Genomic DNA, 22,082 nt, shown 5'->3' on the forward strand with positions numbered 1-22,082 from the left:
TAGCGGCTGCCTCTAAGTCTAATTTCTTCAAGGTGGTTTTAGGTTTTCTCGATAGTACTTATCCTGCAGTTCCAATAGTCAGTGAGATGGCTTGCAATAACTTTTCTTTGTCCTTGGTGCTTTTGGCTAGCTCTACAAGAATACAACCAGCTTTTGTGCTGCATTCTTAAGTATCTTCTGCGCCGCAATCTTTTGGGTTAATAGCGTTACGTTATGCTTCCTGTACTTTCGCGTAAGATTTTAATTTTGCTAGTTTAACAAGGATGGCCTTAATTCTTTCCTTTGCCTTTCTACGCTTTTTTAATTTTTTTACTGGCTTATTTATTTTTAAAATCAGTGTGCTACCGACCAGCACCTACCTAGCAGCCACTCACTTCTTGTAGTTCCCATATGCCTGCTTTCTTTTGTTTACGACTTCCTTCCACAGTTCATCGTCGTCGTCGTTCTTGATTTTTTTTATGCGCTCCAATTCTTGGTAGAACCATTGTCTCTACCTATCGTTTTCAAAGGTTGGCTGATCCCGCAAGCTGGCAAAAATGTCCTTAACTCTAACACCTCCTTAACAGTGTTCTTGTAGCAGCTTTTAAGGCCCTTAAAAGGCCCACTGATATTTTCTAGGTTAACTCTTGCTTCCTTGACAGTACTGCTTATGTTAGGCTGCCTGTCAATGGCTTTTTCTAAACTTTATAGGACATCTGTCATCATACCAAGTATTTTTCTTTCTTTTTTTCCTGTTTCACTCAGGGTTTTTTGTAAGTCATTGACTACCGTTGTTTCAGCCAGTGCTAGATGATGTTAATTCTAGATTTTCTGGTCTACGTCCTGTGATTCATTAGTCTAATCTATTATGAACCTCTAGTGGTTTTTTGCTTCTAGATGTTAGAAACAGGGTTGCCAGATTATCTCTAGTGAAAACTGCCACTAGAAATTGGTAAAACCCCCCAAAAACCGCACAATCTCGATGCTTTAAACCGCCCGAAACCACGCAAAATTTGAACAGTTCTGCCTAAAAACCGCATATTTAAGTTTAATTAAATAAAGATTTAAATCCTTATTTTACTTTTATTCACCTACAATCATTGTTCAATCCACATGGTTCAAGACTGCGTAAGGTTGAGCTCTTTGAAAAATGTGGACCTTTAATATACCATATTTTAGACAGTAAAAAAGTAACGAAAAAAAGCGAAAAATCACAACAACAAAAAAGTTTAGCTGAGCGTTAAAATAAAAATAGTTAGGTGATTGCCATATTTTAGATATCGAATATGTACTAATGTATTGGAATAAATCTACGTACTCTCACCTGAGTCATTGAGGAATTAATTATTAACATTAACACGAAGATAGAAAATGATGGTCAAAATGTTTTTTTCCTTTTTTTTCCTGTATCACTCAGGGTTTTTTGTAGGTCAGTGACTACTGTGGATTCAACCAGTGCTAGATGATGTTAATTCTAGCTTTTCTGGTCTACGTCCTGTGATTCATTGGCTTAATAACCTCTAGTTGTTATTTGCTTCTGGATGTTTGAAATCGTAGCACTTTCGTGCTGGACACCTCTATGGCCTCCCCTAGAATCCGTGAGGCCAACACCAGCCACCCAGGGTTTGACCTATCGGAACTGGCGGTAAACTTCTAATAAAAGGTTGTAACCAGGAAACGTTTTTACTAGCATCAAGTGAAATTGGTCTTATTTGGGAACCAACCAAAGTTCTTATTACAAGGTCATTTTCTTGCCGTTTTGGTCCACGGAAACTATTTTATTAAGTTTCAACGACCTGTGGGCATGAGCTTTAACCACCACAGCGCCTTGGAACTATACAACTGCGGAAAGCTTTCGTCTATCCACTACCCAGAGAGCACGCGTTCGTTAAACTGACTGCCATATTTTGGGAATAATTTTCTTTATTACTTTCATTTTTCTTAGTATCCTCATTATTATTATCGTTATTATAATTATTATTATTATAATTATTATAAGTATTTTTATCACTATCATCTTCTTCATTATCAACGTACATTATAATGATCATAATTAGTATTATAATCGACATTATTATCACCATCATTATTTTTGTTGTCACTATTCTTATCATAATCTACATCATGATCATCATTTGTATCAAAATTGTGATTTCTGTCAATTTCTGTCAATATTATCATAATTTCCATCGTGATCATGATTATCCTAATTTCTTTTATAATAGTCATTACTATTATGATCATTTTCAAAAGTTTTTCTTTATTAGCATTAAAATCATTATCATTATAACTATCATTATGAATATTCTTATTGTAAGCTTCATTACAATTATGATCATAATCATTAACGTTACTACTATCATCATTATAACTGTTATAATTATAATCATTAAAGTGATTATTACCAACAACATCATTATCATCATTTTTTAAATAATTATTTTTAATATCATCATCATCATTATTTTTAATATCAATATGATCATCACTTGAATAATTTTAATTTTTGTCTATAATTCTAATATCATTAGCATTATCATAATTATCATCATTTTTATTATTGGTATTATTATCATCGTTGTCATTATTATCTTGATTATTATTATCGTAGTTATTATGACTTTTTTAACATTACTATTAATAATATCATTATAATTTTTATTATTTTTTCACACATTATTATTATTCTTATAATAATAATTGTTATTGTTGTCATATTGGTTTTAATTATTTATTATTAACATTATCATTATTTTGACTATATGTTTATATTAATAACTTTTTCTATCGTTATTTTACAATAATTATTATTATTTTCCTAATTCTTTTTATTGTCATTATTACTATTATTCATTTAATCATAACAAGTATTATTATCGTTATGATCATTATTATCACCATTTTTTTTTCCTCCGAGGTCGTCCAGATCGCCTTTATGCACGATAGAAGGATGTACGAAGCCTCCCCTGTGTGAGACTTCTAATCATACCTAGTTAACTGTCAAGACCTTACTCCTGAGACACCTGGCTCGGAATTTGCTCTAGCATTTACACTTCAAGCTGGAAAAATGGAGGCTTAGCCCCTTGTACAGTCTTTCTTCTGTGTTACGTTCTTAAAATGTTTTGTATTTCTTGCGTCCTCAAGGATATATTTTTTTAGTTTCCTTTGTGCATTCTAGCTGTCCTTCTCTGTTAAGTTGTAAAGAAGGAGCAAAATAATAAGCAGAAGCTCCACACCCCGAGCCCAAACCTGACCACCCTCAACAAAAGCGCAAGGAGTGCCCCCACCGCAGAGGCCGTAGGGTAAAAACTCAAGCCACTAAGTTAGAGCTGCTTTTCGGCAGAAAGCCAATATAGCTAAATGATTCACAAGAGCCTGCCCACATTAAAGTGAGTAAGGTGGTTTAAGGGAGTCTGCATTCGCTTAAGCACCCACGTAGGCCCCCATCCCGTACACCGACCGCCCTGCAGCCACGCCCTGGTGGCCTTACCCCCAAAGCCCTGCCAGAACCCCCCCTGAACCCTCCAATCACCACAGCGAAAATACTACCCCACGCCCCCACGATGGTACTGGATCCACACACGCCCAATCTCCACTCAGTCGTCCAGAAAACAGGCCTCCTTTTTGTCTCAGAGAACTTTATGTATGTATTGGGCTACTGCAGTCCACCCTTCTTCGTTGAGTAGCATTTTATCTATGACGTTGTCGGAATTGAAGGTTCTGATCCTTTCTTGCAGCACGTTTTGTTCGGTTCACCATTTGGTGCAGTGAAAGAACTAATGCTCTGTGTTATCTGTGTCGCAGCCACAGTACTAGCAAGCAGCCGTCTGTGTTGTCCGCATTTTGTTGTGGTACGAGCAGAAATACCTGTGATTTTAGAGTTTTTGGATAAGGTTGTAATCTACTTTCCCGTGTTTTTGCTCAGTCTATTCCTTGACATCTCTTATCAGGCGTTTCTTTCATCTACCACTAGTTTTCTCTTTCTATCTATATTGTTAGCGTTTCAAGGTGATTTGCCAGGCGTTCTTCTTGGCCTCTATTCATTCTTGGTCCTGCTTCGTAAGGTGCTTTAATCGTCTTTTCCTCGCAAGGAGGTCGATGAAGATTACGCCCACTATAATCATTATCGCAGGCCTCAAGACTGCGGGATAGGCATAGGCTATCCTTAAGGCTCCTATTTTTTGAACTTGGGTGATTCTTACTCTCTTGTTTTTGACGTTTATCTTATCTCTCTGTATCTCAGCCCCATTCAAAATAATAGACTGGGCCATATAATAATACCATGGGACAACAATTTCTACCATTTTCGTCTTCAATTGCCTGCCATTCCTTTACTCTTTGAAAGTTCTTCGAGCGAAGCGCAAAATGTCTCGTATTAATTCGCCAAATCCTAGCATTCGGAAAGTCATGGTAGTTCCTTCGCTTACAACGACCAGTCCCAGCCTTGCCACCTAATCTAGGACTACCTGGCCCTCAAAATTTGTTGAAGGCACTCCTTATTTTACTGCTCCTAAATTGAATTCTCGAGCGTGGCAGATGGGCCTCTGCGTCAATCGCCCCGTTTATGTTACCTTGGGAAACTCTTGGCTTAATGTTAGGCTTCTTTTTCTTAGGTCAAGAGCCTGTCTAAAGGCCCTGCACGGTCTTGATCCAGGCACATGATTACTGTTTTCTCCTTTATGCGCAGATTCACTGCACAGGACACATCTTGGTTAAGTTTTGCAGTCCTTAGCTCTGTGTTTGTCCTTCCCGCATCTCCAGCAAAGGCCTGATTGATCCGGGCCTCTACAGTCGTTTCTTGTGTGCCCATATCACAGGTACCTGTAGCATCGCTGGACGATGATCTCGCGCCTTAGTCAACACTAGATTCATCCTACTGCTATTGCTCCTTTCTTAGAAAGGGACAAAGCGGCAGTCTCCTCCATTTCTTCCAGAGCCATTATCTCCTGCCATCAATTTAGCGGTAGCATAGCCACTTCAATTTTGCCTAGGTCTTTTTTGATTTCAGCAGCCTCTTGAAAAGCTGCTATAACTTTCCCTCTATTAGCGACTGCCTTTAAATCAAGTACCTTCATGGTACTTCTAGGTTTTCTTGGTTTCACTTTTCCTGCGGTTCCAATAGTCAGTGAGATGGACTGCAATAACTTTTCCTTGTCCTTGGTGCTTTTGGCTAGCTCTACAGGAATACAACCAGCTTTACATAATTCACATATAACCAAAAGTTTTTTATCTATTTTTTTTATTTTTATGTGATTTAATTAACTCTAGGCGTCAGTACCAGTAATTTTTTGACAACTGAAGCCAAGAATATAGATTTACGCTTAACTACGTATGTTGCTGTCCACGCGTCGATAAGAACAATCGATCACCTCAGCGAACTTTTAAAATTATTGGGTAGAGGTAGTTCATTAGAGGATTTTTGGTTGCACTGAACAAAGTGTTCAAAACTAATTACAGCCGTACTTGCTACCTCATTATTATGTGAATTCGTAAAAGATATTTGTGATAGTTTCTACTCTATCATTGCGGATGAGTCAACAGAAACATCGACAACTAAATTCATGGGCTTATGCGTTCGGTATCATAGTAAAACTTAAGAAACGATTGTTACTAACTTTTTAGGCCTCATAGAAGTGGTAAAGTGTACAGGAGAGATACTTGCAAATACTGTGTTACAATACTTAAATGAAGTAGGACTTCAGCCACAGAAACTGTTCGCAAGAGGAACTGATGGTGCATTGAATATGTGTGGGTCAAATAATATTTTTTACACCCACCTGCGCAAGATTGTTCCAATATTATGTTTAATTAAATGCATCTGCTATAGCTTAAATATATGTGCGCAATACGCCTTTAAAAAAATGCCGGATAATTTAGATTTTTTAAATGCAAGTAAATTATATTTGTATCTTATAAATTAAATTTTAATCTAATTTTAGATTAGAAACAATGGTAAGATACCTGAAGCATTACAGCCTTTATGCAAGACTCGATGGATGACTTGGCTTCCAGTATCATCTACATTACTTACCCAATATAAAGAGTTATCAGAATATTTGGTTCAAAAAGCATCTACAAATGATTTTAAAGCGAAAACTTTAATGGAGCTTTATTTAGATTCTTGTAATCAACTATATCTAACGTTTCTGAAATCGATTTTGATGGAGGTCAATCAAATTATTCTAGCTTTTGAACAAACGAATGCTTACATCACAAAGCTATATAGTGATTTACGGACTCTGATTTTTTCTCTTACTACACGTGTTATGCAAAGTAATCATATGGCTGTAACAACTAGGCCAAGAATTTTAAAATCTGTACAATTACAGATGCTAAAGAGTTCTATGACAAATCAAGATTCCCTGCGTCCTTTAGAACGAGTTGACTTTGGCAGTTCATTCAAACAGCTCAGCGACAAGCTGAACGTTCCATCAGAAAAGTTAAAGATCGTGCAACGTCAATGTGCTGACTACATCTTGTGACTATGCACACAACTTTTTCAAAGACTGCCGAGCAACTTAGATGTGATAGAAAAAATAAAATATTTTTCATTAATTTTAGCTCTTACACGTGAGAACAGGCCTTTGTTTAACCAATTGCCTCTTGAGTTAATTGGTGGGTCAATGAATCAAATACATCATTGATTTTAACATTTTTTGGTAACATTGTTTTGTTCTTGCAGATTCTGATGAGGATAAAGTAATATTGGAAAATCAGTGGAGATCTTTAGGAACTTTGAATCTTTCAGACATCTGTGAACATCCCCAACACAATGAAAATATTAAATTGATAGATGTGACACATTTTTAGAGTTGTGTTCTCTTAATCAAAAATGCAGCAGAAAAGTAGGCATACAAGAAATTGGCTTTGTTTTCTTTAAAATGCTTGTCTTTACCAATAAGTAATGCTGTTCTAAAGCACATGTTTAGTTTTATGGCAAATATTAAATCAAAACCACGAAACAGAATGCAACTTGGGATGCCGTCTGCATTGCTGTGCTTGGAATTACATTTTACGGTAACATTATTCATTTGTATTAAGTCATTCTTTAGGTATAATTGGTAACAAGTAAGTTGATATTATAAACTGTATCCTAGATCACTAAAACACGCTGCAAAAATTATTTACCTTCAGAAGATATGCTGAAAAGATTTGATTCATCTATTTGTTTATCAGAAAATAAATATATGCAAACTGAAGAGGTATGCACTAGCAACGACATTGAAGAAGAAAACTGTATTACATTACACGCTTATTTCAGAAGCGATAAGGATACTTGCCGATCAGTTCTAACACATACATAATGAAAAACAAAAACATTTGTTTTTAACAAAATAATTTGTAAAACATGCTTCGCGTAAACCAAAGATTTTCCAAAGATTTTAATAGTAACTCTGAACTCTACTTCAATCACATTTTTCGAGCATACCCCTAACCATCTGAATTTGAATTTGGATGGACCATCAGAAAAAGATGGTTGAAAGTTATCTTTATTTTAGCAATTATGAGAAGGAGTATAAATACGATTGTTTTTAGTAGACAGAATATGAAGGAACATTTTTCCATGCAAAAGTATATAGAAACTTAGCTTTAAATATAGAGATTTTTATGTAAACTTCAGTGCATTCAACGTCAATTATATTCTTCTGAACGTGTCCCCCAACCATCAAAATTCAATTTTGAAGGACGATCGGAAGAAAATAATTGACGTTAGGTGCACTTAAGTAGATACTTAAAAATTTATTTTTATTACATTATAAATTTACTTTTACACGTTGTTATTTGTACACATTCATCATCCATGTGCTTAGAATAAAACAGTAAGTATCAATCGAATGCAACTTAGTCATTTGGTTTTAACTAATTTTTTGAATTAAATTAAAAAACCGCAAATATAACTTATTCCCGCAAAATTTATTTTCTTAGCCACTTAAAAGACGGTAAACCGCAAGCCGTTATTTTCCCCCGCAAGTTTTATTCAAAAACCGTCCAATTTGCTGGAAACCGCCCAATCTGGCAACCCTGGTTAGAAAGCGTAGCACTTTCGTACTGGATACCTTTATGGCCTCCCCTATAATCCCTGAGGCCAACACCAGCCACCCAGGGTTCGACCAGGTCAGAGCTGGTGGTGAGCTTTTAATGAGAGGTTACAACCCTGAAAACGTTGTTTTTACTAGCATAAAGTATGATTGGTTTTATTTGGGAATCAACCCTATTTTTTTTCGTGAGGTTCTTTTTCTCGGCGTTTTTGTCTACGGGATCTATTTTATAAGGTTTTAACGACCTGTGGGCACGAGCTTTGACCACCGCAGTGCCTTGGAACCATACAACCGCGGAAAGCTTACGTCCATTCACCACCCAGAGAGCACGCACCTCATAAGCTGACAGCCTCATTTTGAGAATACTTTTCTTTATTACTTGCATTATTATATTATTTGTATTATTATTATTATTATTATTGTTATTATGATTATTATCATTATCATCATTATCATTATTTTGATTATTATAATTATCATTATAATCATTTTTGTATTCATAATTATAATAATAAATATTAGTATCATAATTATTTTACTTGTTATTGTCATTATAATTACTATAATTTTTTTACTGGCTTATTTTTGTTGAAAATTGGTCTGCTCCCAAATGGCTTCTATCAATTAGTCACTTACTTCTTGTGGGTTCCACATGCCTGCTTTCTTTTGTTTACGACTTCCTTTCACAGTTTGTTGTCGTCGTCATTCTTGCTTTTTTTTGATGTGCTCTGATCCTGGGTAGAACCATGGTCTCTACCTATCTTTTTCGAAGGTTGGCTGATCGTGCAAGCTGGCAAAGATGTCCTCACTACGAACACTTTCCCTACAGTCTCCTGGCGGTAGCTTATGAGGTCTTTTAAAGGTCTACAGTTTTTTTATAGTTAAACTCTGGCTTTCTCAACTGTACTGCTGATGTTTCACCACCTGTCAGTTGCTTTTTCAATACGTTGTAGGATATCTGTCATCCTACCTAGTATTTTGCTTTTCTTCTTTTCTGTGTCACCTAGGGTTTTCTGTAGGTAAGTGACTACTGTTGATTCAGCCAGTGCTAACTGATGTTAATCCTAGCTTTTTTGGTCTATATCCTGTAGTTCGTAGGAGCGATCGTTCAACCAACCTCTAGTTGTCATTTACTTTAGGATGTTAAAAAGCAAAGCACTTCCGTGCTGGACGCCTTTGTGGCCTCCCTCAGAATCCATGAGGCTAACACCAGTTACCCGGGCTTTCACCAGGTCGGAACTGGCAGCGAATTTCCTCTGAGAAGTTACCACCTGGAGTAAGTTGTTTTTATTAGCGTCACCCATGTTTAGTTTTATTTGGAAACGAACTTTAATATGTTTTACAAGGTGTTTTTTTTTGGCGTATTGGTCTGCAAAAATTATTTTATTTCGTTTTAACCACCCGCAGCTACAAGCTTGGACCAGTGCGGTACCTTGGAGCAATACACTTGCAGAAAGTTTGCCTCCATTCACCACCCGTAGAGCACGCACCTCATAGTTTGACTGCCTCAGCTCTGAGCATAATTATCACCATTATTATAACTATCATCACCATTATCGTGATTAACATTATCATCAGCAGCATTTTTATCATTGTAACAATTGTAATTATCACAGTTTTCATTGCAATAAACTTTCTTGATATCATTACATTTATCATTATCAATATTATGATTATTACTATGGACAATAACCTGATGTTATTATCATCATTATTATAACTATTGTCAGCATTATTATTATTAACATAATTATCATTATAACCTGCTTTATTTTAATTTATTTTATCTTTCCTATCATAACTATCACAATTATTACTATCTTTATTAATAATATAAACATAACTATCATTTAACGATTCCATTTAACTATTATAAGTATCATTACCTTTATCCTTATTCTTATTATTATCATCAGCTTTATCATCAATCCTATTTATATTCAAATCTTCATTATATCCATTAACATACTTATCAACAATAATATTATTATCACTATCATCATATTTACTATTGTTTTATATATTATTGTCAAGATCATTATTATTAACACCATCATCATCATCTTTATCATCATTATTATTATTATCTCTATAAGTAATTTATTATTATTTCTTATATACGTATAATGACAGATATAATAATTATTATTAAGAGTTTTACTGTGTCCCTTGTCATCATTTTAATCAACCTTATTATGCTTATTATCTTTGTTACACTGTTTATTATTATTATGATCTTGATTACCATTATCGATTTAATTATTATCTTCATCATTATAATAAAGATATCACCATTAATATCATTATTATAACCTTTTTTTATTAAAAAAATGTTATTCATTATTACAAGAATATTAATCATCATAATTTTAAACATAATCATTATCATTGTCATTATTATTATAACTATTATTATTGATTATATAATAATATTATTATTATTTTTGTTTTAATTTTTCTTATTGCTGTCATTATTATTTTAGTCAAAACTATTATTTTAATTAGTATGGTAGTTATTGTTATAACTACAGTTATCACCTCAATCATAGTCCTCATTGTTCCTTTTGTCATTATCCTTATAACTATTAGTATCATATTCATTATCATTATCATTATTATTTAATTCATAGTCATCACCAAAGTTATTATTCTTACCATCATAGTCATCATTTTTATTATCATCATTACTTTTCTGATAATCATTATTATTTTTATTTTTGTGCTTATCATTGTCATCATCTCTTCTATTATTCTGATTATTTTTATTTCCTTCATTATCATTCTCATTTATCTCATCATTTCTATTTTCATTACCATTATTATTTTTATTATCAGTATAGTTACTATAATAGTTATTGTAATCATCCTTATTATTACTATCACAATATTTGTTATTTACTGATGATTATTATTTTTCTTATCATTATCATCATCATCAATTTGATCAACACCATCAGTTTGATTATTATCATTGTAACTATAATAATTATTATCATTTTTAGAATAATTATTATGATTATTATTCTTATTATTTTTATTATTGTTATAAACCAAATAATAATAGTTATAATTATCATCGGTATCCTTGTTTTTATCATTATAATTATTGTTATGGTTATTATTCTAATGTTTACCATTATCATTACCATCATTATTGTTATTATTATTGTAAGGATAAAATAAACAAACCCGCAAGTTATGCTTAATTGCAATCATACGATAAACCTCATTTGAAGAGATCACAATGTAGTACTTCTATTGTTCACCAAATGTTACAACTTTGGAGGTAAAATGGAAAAAAAGGAGGGACATAGGCTTTTTTTGTTATACTGTGTTTGCCGTGAATCTTCTTACTTTAGAGTACAAGTCAAAATTGCCTATGAAAGGGTTTGGTTACAACAATTGTTTTTAATTTTTTTTTTTAAGGGACTGTGATCCACTTAAACAAGGTTAATCGTATTATTATAAGCAAGCCTTTTCACTAGTAAGTTTTTTTGACCATCTTTTAGACTCATATTATCTCGTTCTCGTGATAACACTGTAATTGCTTAGATTGACCAATTTTAACGGTAAAGCAATCCGTTATCGTTTCAAGCCAATAAAGTGGTTTACATTTAATACAGTAATATTTAGAAGAAATACACTTTTAACTGTTACTATAATTATTTTTCACTCCTGACGCAAAATAACTATCTCTTGGTATAATCGGTCTGTTATAAAATTTCGCAAAAACTTGGGATGAATTAGACCAAGCTGCCGTTCTTTTAATTTTATCTTAATTGATACCTGTTTTTAATGTTGCTGATGACGCAGTATGTCAAGTGTAATGGTCTTAAAATCTAGACGTATTAACACTACTTTTAGCTAAAGTATCTTTAGTTCATCTACTTATGGTTTGCGTAGATACCGGCTCATACGGTTTTCTTGTTAAAATCAGTAAGAAATCTGTTTCGTTAGGAAATCGAGCACAATAGAAGCGTCTCACGTGTGGGAGTACTTATGCTTAGCTAGGTGCAATGCATATACGCTTCTAAAGGGCCTATTCACTAAGATGCGAAAAGGAGGATTCCCTTCTACTTGGCTAAAGACTAAATGACCCTTTCTTGATCATTGTATTTCTGAATCTTAGCACCTCCCATCTTATTTACTAAAACTATAGCTGTCATGTTATCGATTTTAAGAAGAATTTGGCAGTTTTTTAAACAAGATGCCAAGTAATCCAAAGCTGGCTTAATCACTAATAATTGTTTGTAACTAATATGGAAAAAGAACTTATCTAATCTCCACCTACCATGAATTTTCGACGGGCCATCGTCATTTTTCAGCCCAAGTCTGATATATCTAAGAAAATAACCATCTCGAAATCAAATGACTTAAATCTGTTAACTGCATTGGAAAAGTGATCTCTCCACCATCGAGGATCTACTTTTGTTGATTTGGTGATTGGCATCTTCTTTGAGACAAAATTAGCAAATCCTTGCCATTCTCATACAATGCTAAAGTTATTTCTTTCTGGAAACACTTTCAGTAAGCAAATCGATACTTAACTACTCGTGATGCTACCACCAAGCTGCCAATTAACACCGCAAATTCTATAATCTTACACGATTCTATCGACAACATTTTAAGCACAAAATCCAATAGCTTAACCTTCTTCTCTGCGGAGAGTTTTAACACATACCTATCTGAGTCGATAACAGAACCTATAAACGTACATTTTATTAAAGGCAACAAGAAACTCTTTTCATCATTGATAGTGGAATCTAAGAATTGCAGTATCTTATCGTTGGAATATCATTCATTCGGCAGTTATCTGCGCTATCTGCTAAAATTACAATATTATCCAAATAAATAACAGACAAAAAACTCTTTCCTCGTTAGTGACTAATAACTGGGTTTATCAATTTTGTGAATGTAAACGGCACTTATTGAGGCCAAAAGGCAGACAAGTTAATTTAAATAACTAATTATTCTAGAAGAATCTTCAATATCATCTACTGGATTTGTGGACAGAAATTAAAAAAAAAGCTTCTCTAAATTTTTTATGCATGAAAATGAATTTGTAATAACGAGACGTGACACTGTCTGTACATCTTTCAGTTTAAAATGACTTGTGTTGATAAACTTGTTCAGCCCTTCAAATTTAAAACAAAACCAAACGAGCCATTTGCCTTAGGTACCAAAAAAATAACTAGATACAAACTGCCTGTCTATTGTCTGACACGATCTTATCGCTGCCTCTTTAACTAAGAAATTAAAACCTGCGTCTTGCATGTAAATTTTGTCCTTAGGGGAAAACGAGGGGATAGGAAACCTATATTGGTGAATCAAACCTATAACCTTTAACTTTAGGCCTGAGACGCACGACAACAAAAATCCATCAGCTGAGATCTCTCTCCAAATATTTATAAATTTTTCTAACCTTCCAGCCATAATACCGACATTGAGTATCTTCGGGGAGCTTTGCTGTCCCCCCTGTCCCGTGACTGAAAGTGTACTTTCCCATTAAATGGCTGGTTTCGTGGCTGTCCTCTCAACATCAGCTGGAATCAGTCCTTCTGCTGGTCAAAGTTTGTTTGCCTGACTACATAACATCAAGCACTGTCCACGCATCCTTTTCAAGCCTGAAAAATAAAAGGCCCTTTGAGACCTATTCTGACTAAAAACCCAGTCTGTCAGGAGCTTGCTATCGTGAGAGAGTTTTTGGATGCAGTCGAGATACAACAAAAATTTCAATTATGAATCTCTTTTTTTTTTTTTAATATGTTTTAGGACCCCTAACTTCATCAAAACTTTCGCTTTCTCTTATTAAATTAAACGTAACAGCACCAATGGTCTGCAAGATAGCTGAGGCTGCTAGTTGCCTCTGAAGCATCATTGCATCTCTGTTCTTAGCGATGCCCTGCAGTTTCGAAGCTGATTCGGGGTTAAGCAAAGGTACCTCCATGCCTTCTGGATGGACATATTTCTTTACCAAATAGCTTTTTATTTGTTTTTCGCAGCCGTCTTCAATCTAATATTTCTAGCGAGATAAGAATGAAACTTACTTAATCAGAATCAACCAGGATGCCTGCAGATCCTCTCCAAAAATCTCCAACACGTCCTCGTCAATCTCGTCTGTTGAGCAAGATTTTTCTGAAACATTTTTATTACTGGCATTAAATATCAAACAAAACTAACAGTTGAAAAAAAAAGATCCGAAACAAGAAAATAACAACACTATACAGGTCAATAGGTGGCATGCACGAGTCCGACCTTGAATACGCTAGTGCGAACGTGATGGCAAAACCTGTTAATGCAGGTGCGTGGGCCGATTTTTGAAACTACAAAAATCCAAAAAGAGAGCTTACTCTAAGATTCTCCATCTTTTTTTCACTCATTGCGATGCTTAATAACAACACGAGTGTAAAAATAATGGGATTTGTGGCACACAAAGTAGGAAATTAGGAGAGGAGCCCCTCTCTCCCCTTTTTTTCTGTATTTAAGCTCTGAAGTTGTGACATCTGGTAGGCAATAAAAGAACGACATTGTTATCTTAATAATAAGTTGAAGGAAGAATAATTATCATAATTATCATCATTATCATCATCATTAACATCGGTATTATCATTACATCACCATTAACCTTATCGTCATCATTATTACTATTATTATCGTTATTATCATCATAATTATCATCAACAACAATGATATGATTAGAATCATAAGCAAAATCATCATTTTCATCATTATGATCACCGTTATCATAATGATAAATATCATTACAATTTTTGTCATCATTACAACCATTATTTCTTTCATAATAATCATCGTTGTCATTATCATAATTTAAATCATCATCATCATTATCATCGTTGTTATCGTTATCATTTTATCATCATCATTACTAGCAGTACAGTAGTGTACTTTAATTTTTAGCATAGTTTGGTCTACTGCTGCTGTTTACCCAATGTCTTACAATTGCCATGCGAGTACCGTGTGGGAACAAGCCTATGATACTGACTTTTTCTTCAAGATTAATGTCTCATTTATTTATGTCAAACGTCAACTGTGTATCACTTAGACCCTAGTAAAGAATATCTTAAACACAACAATCTTTACAAAATATTTTTCATCAAATTATTTGTAGAATTTTGCCAAAAATTTTACATACATGGTATACAGATACATTGCTTTGATAAAAGAGATCGTGCTTTTTCCTTTTTTTAGAACGAAGTTCTTTATGTTGCGTTACTCGGGGGGCTGGAATTTTAAAACCGACCAAGTTTCTCCCCTTACCCCATCCCCCTCACCTACTGTTCTCTACACACTTCCCCTCTTCTCACTATATATGTATATCTGCCAACCGTGCCGTGTTACTCTTCTGCACACCTTTACCCACCATTCCCCCATCAAGCAAATAATTTTTTAACAAATTTTAATTTTATTTTCCCACAGTAATTTTTCTTTGACTTTGAATTTTTATCTTTTACGATTCTAAAAGAAAAAAAAAAAAAAAAAAAAGAAAAATTCCAATAACGAGATTTGAACCCTTGCCCTCCTGCATATGAGTCATGTACCTTATCCACTCTGCTACGAGCGCTACTGGCTATAGAAACTTAGTTTCTTGTACTTATCGTGTGGTTCGTAACTATAATATTATATTTTTATACGCATTCACTACTAATACTACATTTATTTCATGATAATTAAGTTAGCATAAATATGGTTATGTAGATTAAATATAATAAGGCGCATTATTACGCATTGAATATTTGTATTTTATGAATTTAATGCATAAAGTACTGACCAATTTTTATTAAACCTGAGGTTTTTTCAGCATTATAGTAATGCTAACAATTACTGTTATATTAAAAAAAAAATAATGAAATTAAATATGAAAAAAAAAGAAACAAAATATGAAAAAATGAAATAAAATAAAAAAAAATAATGAAATTAAATGAAATTTGAACAAATAAAATGTTATATTAAAAAAATAATGTAATGAACTATGAGAAAAGAAATAAAATAAAGGAAATACAAAATAATGAATATAAATAGAAAAATAAAAAAAAAAAAAATAAAAGAAATACAAAAAAATGAAAAAAAAGTAATTGAATTAAATATGAAAAAAAGGAATGATAAATAAAAAAAAAGGGAATGAAAAAAAAAGATTAAATATGAAAAAAAAGAAATAAAATAAAGGAAATACAAAAAATGAAAAAAAATGTAACAAAATGAATTATGAAAAAAAAATAAAACAAGAAATAAAGAAAAGAAAAAAGTTATAAAATAAAATATAAAAAAAAATAAAACAAGAAATGGAAAAAAAGAATTAGAAAAAAAGAAAAAAAAAAAAAAAACAACAACAAACCAGGGGAAATAAATGGGTCATGGGACCCACGGTAAGAACGAAGTTCTTTAAACATGACATGAGTATGAAAATACAATTTCTCAGGGAACAAGGGGGTCGCTAGACCCGTAGGAAGAACGAAGCTCTCTAAACGTAAGTACTGCATTTATGTAGTTCACTAAACGCAAACTTGAAAAACGAATAAAAAAATAAAATTAAAAAAATAGTTCAGTACTCACGATGGTTGAACTTCGTGAGTACTGTATTCATGCACGACGTTTTGCTGCTGCAAACAATCGGAAATTGAAACGTTGCTGTGGTTAAGGAATATTAAGGCCCTGATAACGCCAAGGATTTATTTTGGTCTGGGAGCTAAATGTACAGCTAGCTTTTTGTCTCTTTATTTATATTAATCTTATGGTACTATGGCAGTACTAACATTGAAAATATTAAAAATACTACAGCCCGTACTAGTTTGAACCACAAATCGTTGAAACATGCTGCAAGAAATAGTGAATTTCTATTCGTATGTATGCGTATGAAAGTATATTTAATCTATTGATTATGAAGTCTGAACAAAATTGCGAATCTTTGTCATACAAGCCTTTGCCATGTAGTATTAACATAGGGCCGTCACATGACTTTTCCACATCTTAACACAATCTTGTCAATAAATTTGAAAAATCGAAGTAACAAATTCCTAATGTTGCGCGTTCAAAACATTACTGTAAACGTGTTTAAGATATTATGACTTTCCATATGAAAACTAGACTCTCGAAAATGATGAGAAAAACATTGTATTTTGAAACTACTATTTGACTATTATAGTTTTCGAAAGCGTAGCAATATTTAAATCTTTATAATCTTCATGCAATGGTCGTTACTTGTAGTTTCTAATTTATGTTACATTATTAAAAGTATTGAAGTCAAAGGTTATAAATAGAAAAATAGCAGTTATATGTCTAGATTGTGCGCTACCAGTTTTACTTATGATTATGGCACAAAGTATTATGATACCCAAGATTTCTGATAAACTTAAAGGTAGAGCTTTCTTAAAGAGTTTCCAAGCGCAACACATTAGCTGTTTTTTTTCTTTTTTTCATCAAGCATTTACTTGATAACCCTAATGAACGTTGTTTGACAATGTAAAACGTAATGGTAAATTTAAAAATTTTTTAGGTGGTCTTTTTCATTCTTCTGATAGTATGCAGGAAGTTGCTTTTCGTTATGCTGCAGCCAAAATTAATGAGAATAAGAATATTTTACCAAAATCTAAATTAGATGTTCAAGTGGAGCAAATAACTCCTCAAGATAGCTTTCATGCATCAAAACGAGGTAAGAAAAATTAAGAAATAATTTAATAAAATTTTTGCAGCAACTGAGTATCGGTTTTGTTTTTATGAGACCCACTTGTGATCCTTACAGGTGCTTTGCCTATTTCTTATAAAAGATGCGCGAAATATTTGGTTTGGTTAGGATTTGTTTTAAATTGTAAAGCAAAAGATTATAAAAAAATAATGAAAAACAACGTCCAAAGGTGGTACTGTCAAATTTTGTGTTTATTGAAAAACAAAACGACGTTTCGGCTGTTTGGACAATGTTTTGGCCCTCATCAGGTACAAAAATTTATGAGTAACAAAAATTCCTTACAATTAAAATTTCAGTGAAATACAATAAACACTAATTAAATTAAGTGTACAACGTACCGCCAACTCTTACGAAGGGGATGTAAGATCGCAATGTAGTCAGAGTTTTAAGTTAAGTTTCTTTTATATAAATCACATAGTACACACACTTTATACAATTAAATAAGAATCGCAAGCAGTTTATTGTGAGATCCACATAAACAGTTTATGTTTTCCTGAAACTATAAATTAAAGGGGCTCTTAATTCATGTACATCAAGTTAGTCCCCTCTCCTAATTAACTTTACGAGAGACTTATGACAACTTTTTAATTTTCCCGTATCTTGTTGTCTACTAATATTATAATTGAAGGAAAGTTTACTTAAAATTTCGGAAATAAGGCGCTTTTTGTAATTTTGTTCAATGTCTATGAATTTTATTTTATTAAAAATAAAGTGATGTATAAATTTGGTACTATGTTGTAATAGTACAGATGTATTATTTTTTTCTTTACGTTTTTTTGTGTTCTGCCATTTCTCATTTAACAGCTCTGAATGTTCTCCCGACATAACAGCAGTTGCGGTTCACACGTTGTACGTGGTTAACAACATTATTTTTATCGATTAATTTAGTTACATCTTTTCCAAAAGAAAAGATTAAATTTAATGTATTGTTTAAACTGTTTACAAGACCAATATAAAGCATCTTACAGTAATATATAGTAGGACTGTGCAAGTCGGGAGTATACGATAATAATAAGATTAGTTTATAATTTTTATTATTTCTATTGTGATTATCAATTATATTAATTTTTTTAAAGGTAATTATTCTTTTATTTAAAAACTTACAAATAAATTTTTAGGATAGTTATGAGCTAGTCTAAATTTATTGATCAATTTTAAATTATCATTATGGAATTGAGTGTCTGCTAATTTAATAAAAAATTCTACAAGTGTGTCAATGATACCTATTCTATGTTGTGTTGGATGGTGAGAGAGAAAATTTAAGTATCGGACTGAGTGTGTGGATTTTTGGTACCAATAAGTTAGTACTGTGTTATTTCGTTGAATGATAATTTTCAAATCCAACCAACTTATGATGTTGTTATTATATGTCTCAACAGTAAATTATAACTCAGGACATTAGCTATTAAAAGATTTTTTCGTATAGTTGATATATTTAGTAGGCACACATATGAGGATATTATCCACTTACCGTACATACAGTGAAATATCAAAACAAAACTTCTTTCAGCATGAAATTTCAAGCAAATGCATTACAAGATCACTCGGCATTGGACTACAGAAACTGCTCATTGTATAGCCAAATATTTGCTTACAAAATTTGTTGTCGAAAAAAAAAAGAAACAAATTAAAAATTAATTAAAGGCACACCTATGCAAAATTCATTGAGAGAAACATTGATTTTTTCATTCAAGAATTTTCAAAAATGTTTACCGCATTGATGATTAAGTTTTTACTAGCATTTGTAAATAAACTAACTTTATCTAGACTAATAAGAGTGTAATCAGGTGAAATGATAACATATTTTTTTTTTTCTTTATAAATTTATAACTTTTTCTTATGTGTGATTCCACCAGCGGAGTATTATAAATCAAAGAATCAGAAAAAAGTGAAGAAAAACTATTAATGGATAAATTCAATGTCGAGACGATGATCCATTACACATTACACATTTCCAGATCAATTAAATTTAAATAAAACAAGAATTCTCGACATAGAATAAAATTACAAAAAGTGCCTTTTCTCAAAAATGTTAAGTTAACATTACTTTAATAATAATATTAATAAACAACAAGATGCAGAGAAATAAAAAAATAAGTCTCTCGTAAAGTCAGTTAGGAAAGGAGACTAACTTGAAATACATAATTTGAGGACCCCTTTGATTTATAGTATTAGAAAACATTTACTGTTTATGTACGTCTCTTAAGAAACTGCCTGTGATTCTTATTTGATTGTATAACATGTGAGTACTATGTCACTTATGTAAGTGCAGAGTCTAAAAGAAACTAAACTTAAAACTCTGACTAGAATACGATTTTACATTTCGTTCGTTAGAGTTAGACGTATGTTATACACTTAAATTAATTAGCGTTTATTTTATTTAAATAAAATTTGTATTGCAAAGAATTTTTTTAACTCACAGATTTTTGTACCTAATGAGGGCTGAGACATTGTCTAAACGGCGGAAGTATCTTTTTTTTTTGTAATAAGCTCAAAATATGACAGTACCACCATTGGACATTGTTTTTAATAATTTACCAATTGTTATTAGACGTTTCATCTTATTGATAAAAGAGTACCTTATTACATCATTTATGTCCCTAGAAAAGGAATAATAAGCGCAGTTATAACTGTTAAGTGCGTGTCAAAATGCGACTAGCTTTTACACTTAAATTTTATCTTTTTTTCTTCTCATCAAGTCCTGCCTACTCTTTACAATGAATTTCTTAAAGATCTTTACTTCCACATGCTAAAAAATATTGATACCAAAGTTTTTTTGAATAATTTGTACCTAATAGATCCACATTACATTCATTTTATTACAACATAACTTATAGAACGAACAGAGTTGCCTGTTTAGAATCTTATTTAATTTCTTTACGTTTTTTTTTTTAATTTATTTTGATTTTCTCCATCGTTCCCTTCGCTTTTGGTATTTTAAGAAGACTAAACTTTTAAATATACTTATGTATTTTATATATTGATGAATGAGCATAAATATTTTATTAGAAGTACTATTCATACGAATTTTCAGTAGTGTTACAATCATAAATCATACATACATCTTTTTAAAATACACAACCGTTTTTATTATTTCAGGCTAATATGTTATGTTTATGTATGCTTCCTTCTCAGAAAGGCTACTTGGATCCACTGTAACTCAATTATATACTTCTGTTACCATGTTGACTCAATGTTCATAGGATAAAAACAATACTAATTTAATACCTCTGTATTCTGTAAAAGTATAAATCCCTTTATTTAAACAATTATTTCAACTGTAACCGTGGGCCTTTTTTGTTCTTTTACTAAATTGGTTTTTGACTAAATTAAAAAAAAAAAAGTGTTTTAAAAGAAAAATAAAGGTAGGACTAATGAATTTTAACTTCAAGATAATGGTCACAATAAAGAAAATATAAAGTTAATGTTATACCATTTAAAATTATTTATTAAGATTAAATGGAATCAAGTAGTCCAAGGTTTTATTTTAAGAGTGACAGATTTCTTGTCATAATTGTAAATAATTTTTCTAGGCAAGCAATGACTTTTATAATAAAAGCTGAAAGCAAAACTTGAAGCCCTTTTAAGCTATTTAATAGGGCAGCTCGAAATGTGTTAGGTAAAAAAGCTCAAGTTCGTCTTCTAAGATCGGACCAGAGCACAGAATTTACGGAAGGGCATACGATAAAGGTCCTAGCCACTTAAAAATTAAGTTCTTTTGAGAGATTTTATCGTACTGTTTGAGGTAAAATTCAAACTCTCGTGTACGATTTAGGACGTCAAGAAAATTCGTGGAATTTAACTTTTAGCACAGCAATTGAAACTTATGATACAACCTCACTGTTCAAATGATATGGTCACCCCACTTATGAAATTTCCACCTGAATAAGGTTTTCATGCTTAATAAATTAAAAAATGCAATATTATTTGGTTTATTCATGTTCACAGAAAAATAGTCCTAAAATAAAAAAGCGCAGGGCACACAGTTGTATTGATTAATTTTATCCCAACTAAATTTGTAGTTGTTAGCCCAGAAGAGGATAAAGATTATGGAAGGAAAGATGCTTCTTTTTGCAAAAGGTTGCTCTATGAAGAATTATATACGGTAAATAGCAATGCTGACTGGAAATTTGTGATTGATCTTCTTGACCAAGGTATAAGGATATATAAATTTTAAAATATAGAATTTGGCACCATTTTATCTCAAAAAACTTGGGGAAAAGAGAGAAAAAAAGCAGACCACGTAAAAATTTATTATCTGAAAGTATCGTCAATATTGCCAACTTAACAGTTTCAACCTTACAATAAAAACTATTTTTTCGATGGTTAATAGCTTAAATAATGATCTTTAAATTTTCTTTAAA

At 32.2% G+C, this 22,082-nt stretch overlaps 1 protein-coding gene across 1 annotated transcript in view; it reads left to right on the forward strand.

The window, feature by feature from the left end:
* The window catches only part of KaiR1D (Kainate-type ionotropic glutamate receptor subunit 1D), a 1,638,136-nt gene that overhangs the window by 108,795 nt on the left and 1,507,259 nt on the right, over window positions 1-22,082 (forward strand). The window contains exons 7-10 of the mRNA XM_089592467.1: window positions 6,309-6,441; window positions 6,662-6,774; window positions 14,937-14,978; window positions 17,526-17,685. Coding sequence (XP_089448593.1) covers window positions 6,309-6,441; window positions 6,662-6,774; window positions 14,937-14,978; window positions 17,526-17,685 — 448 coding nt within the window. The remainder of the gene's footprint in view (window positions 1-6,308; window positions 6,442-6,661; window positions 6,775-14,936; window positions 14,979-17,525; window positions 17,686-22,082) is intronic.

The sequence above is a fragment of the Copidosoma floridanum genome, unplaced genomic scaffold, assembly GCF_036245765.1.
Source record: "Copidosoma floridanum isolate Cflo_tuat_1 unplaced genomic scaffold, Cflo_Japanese_pri ptg000017l, whole genome shotgun sequence".
Classification (NCBI taxonomy): Eukaryota; Metazoa; Arthropoda; class Insecta; order Hymenoptera; family Encyrtidae; genus Copidosoma; species Copidosoma floridanum.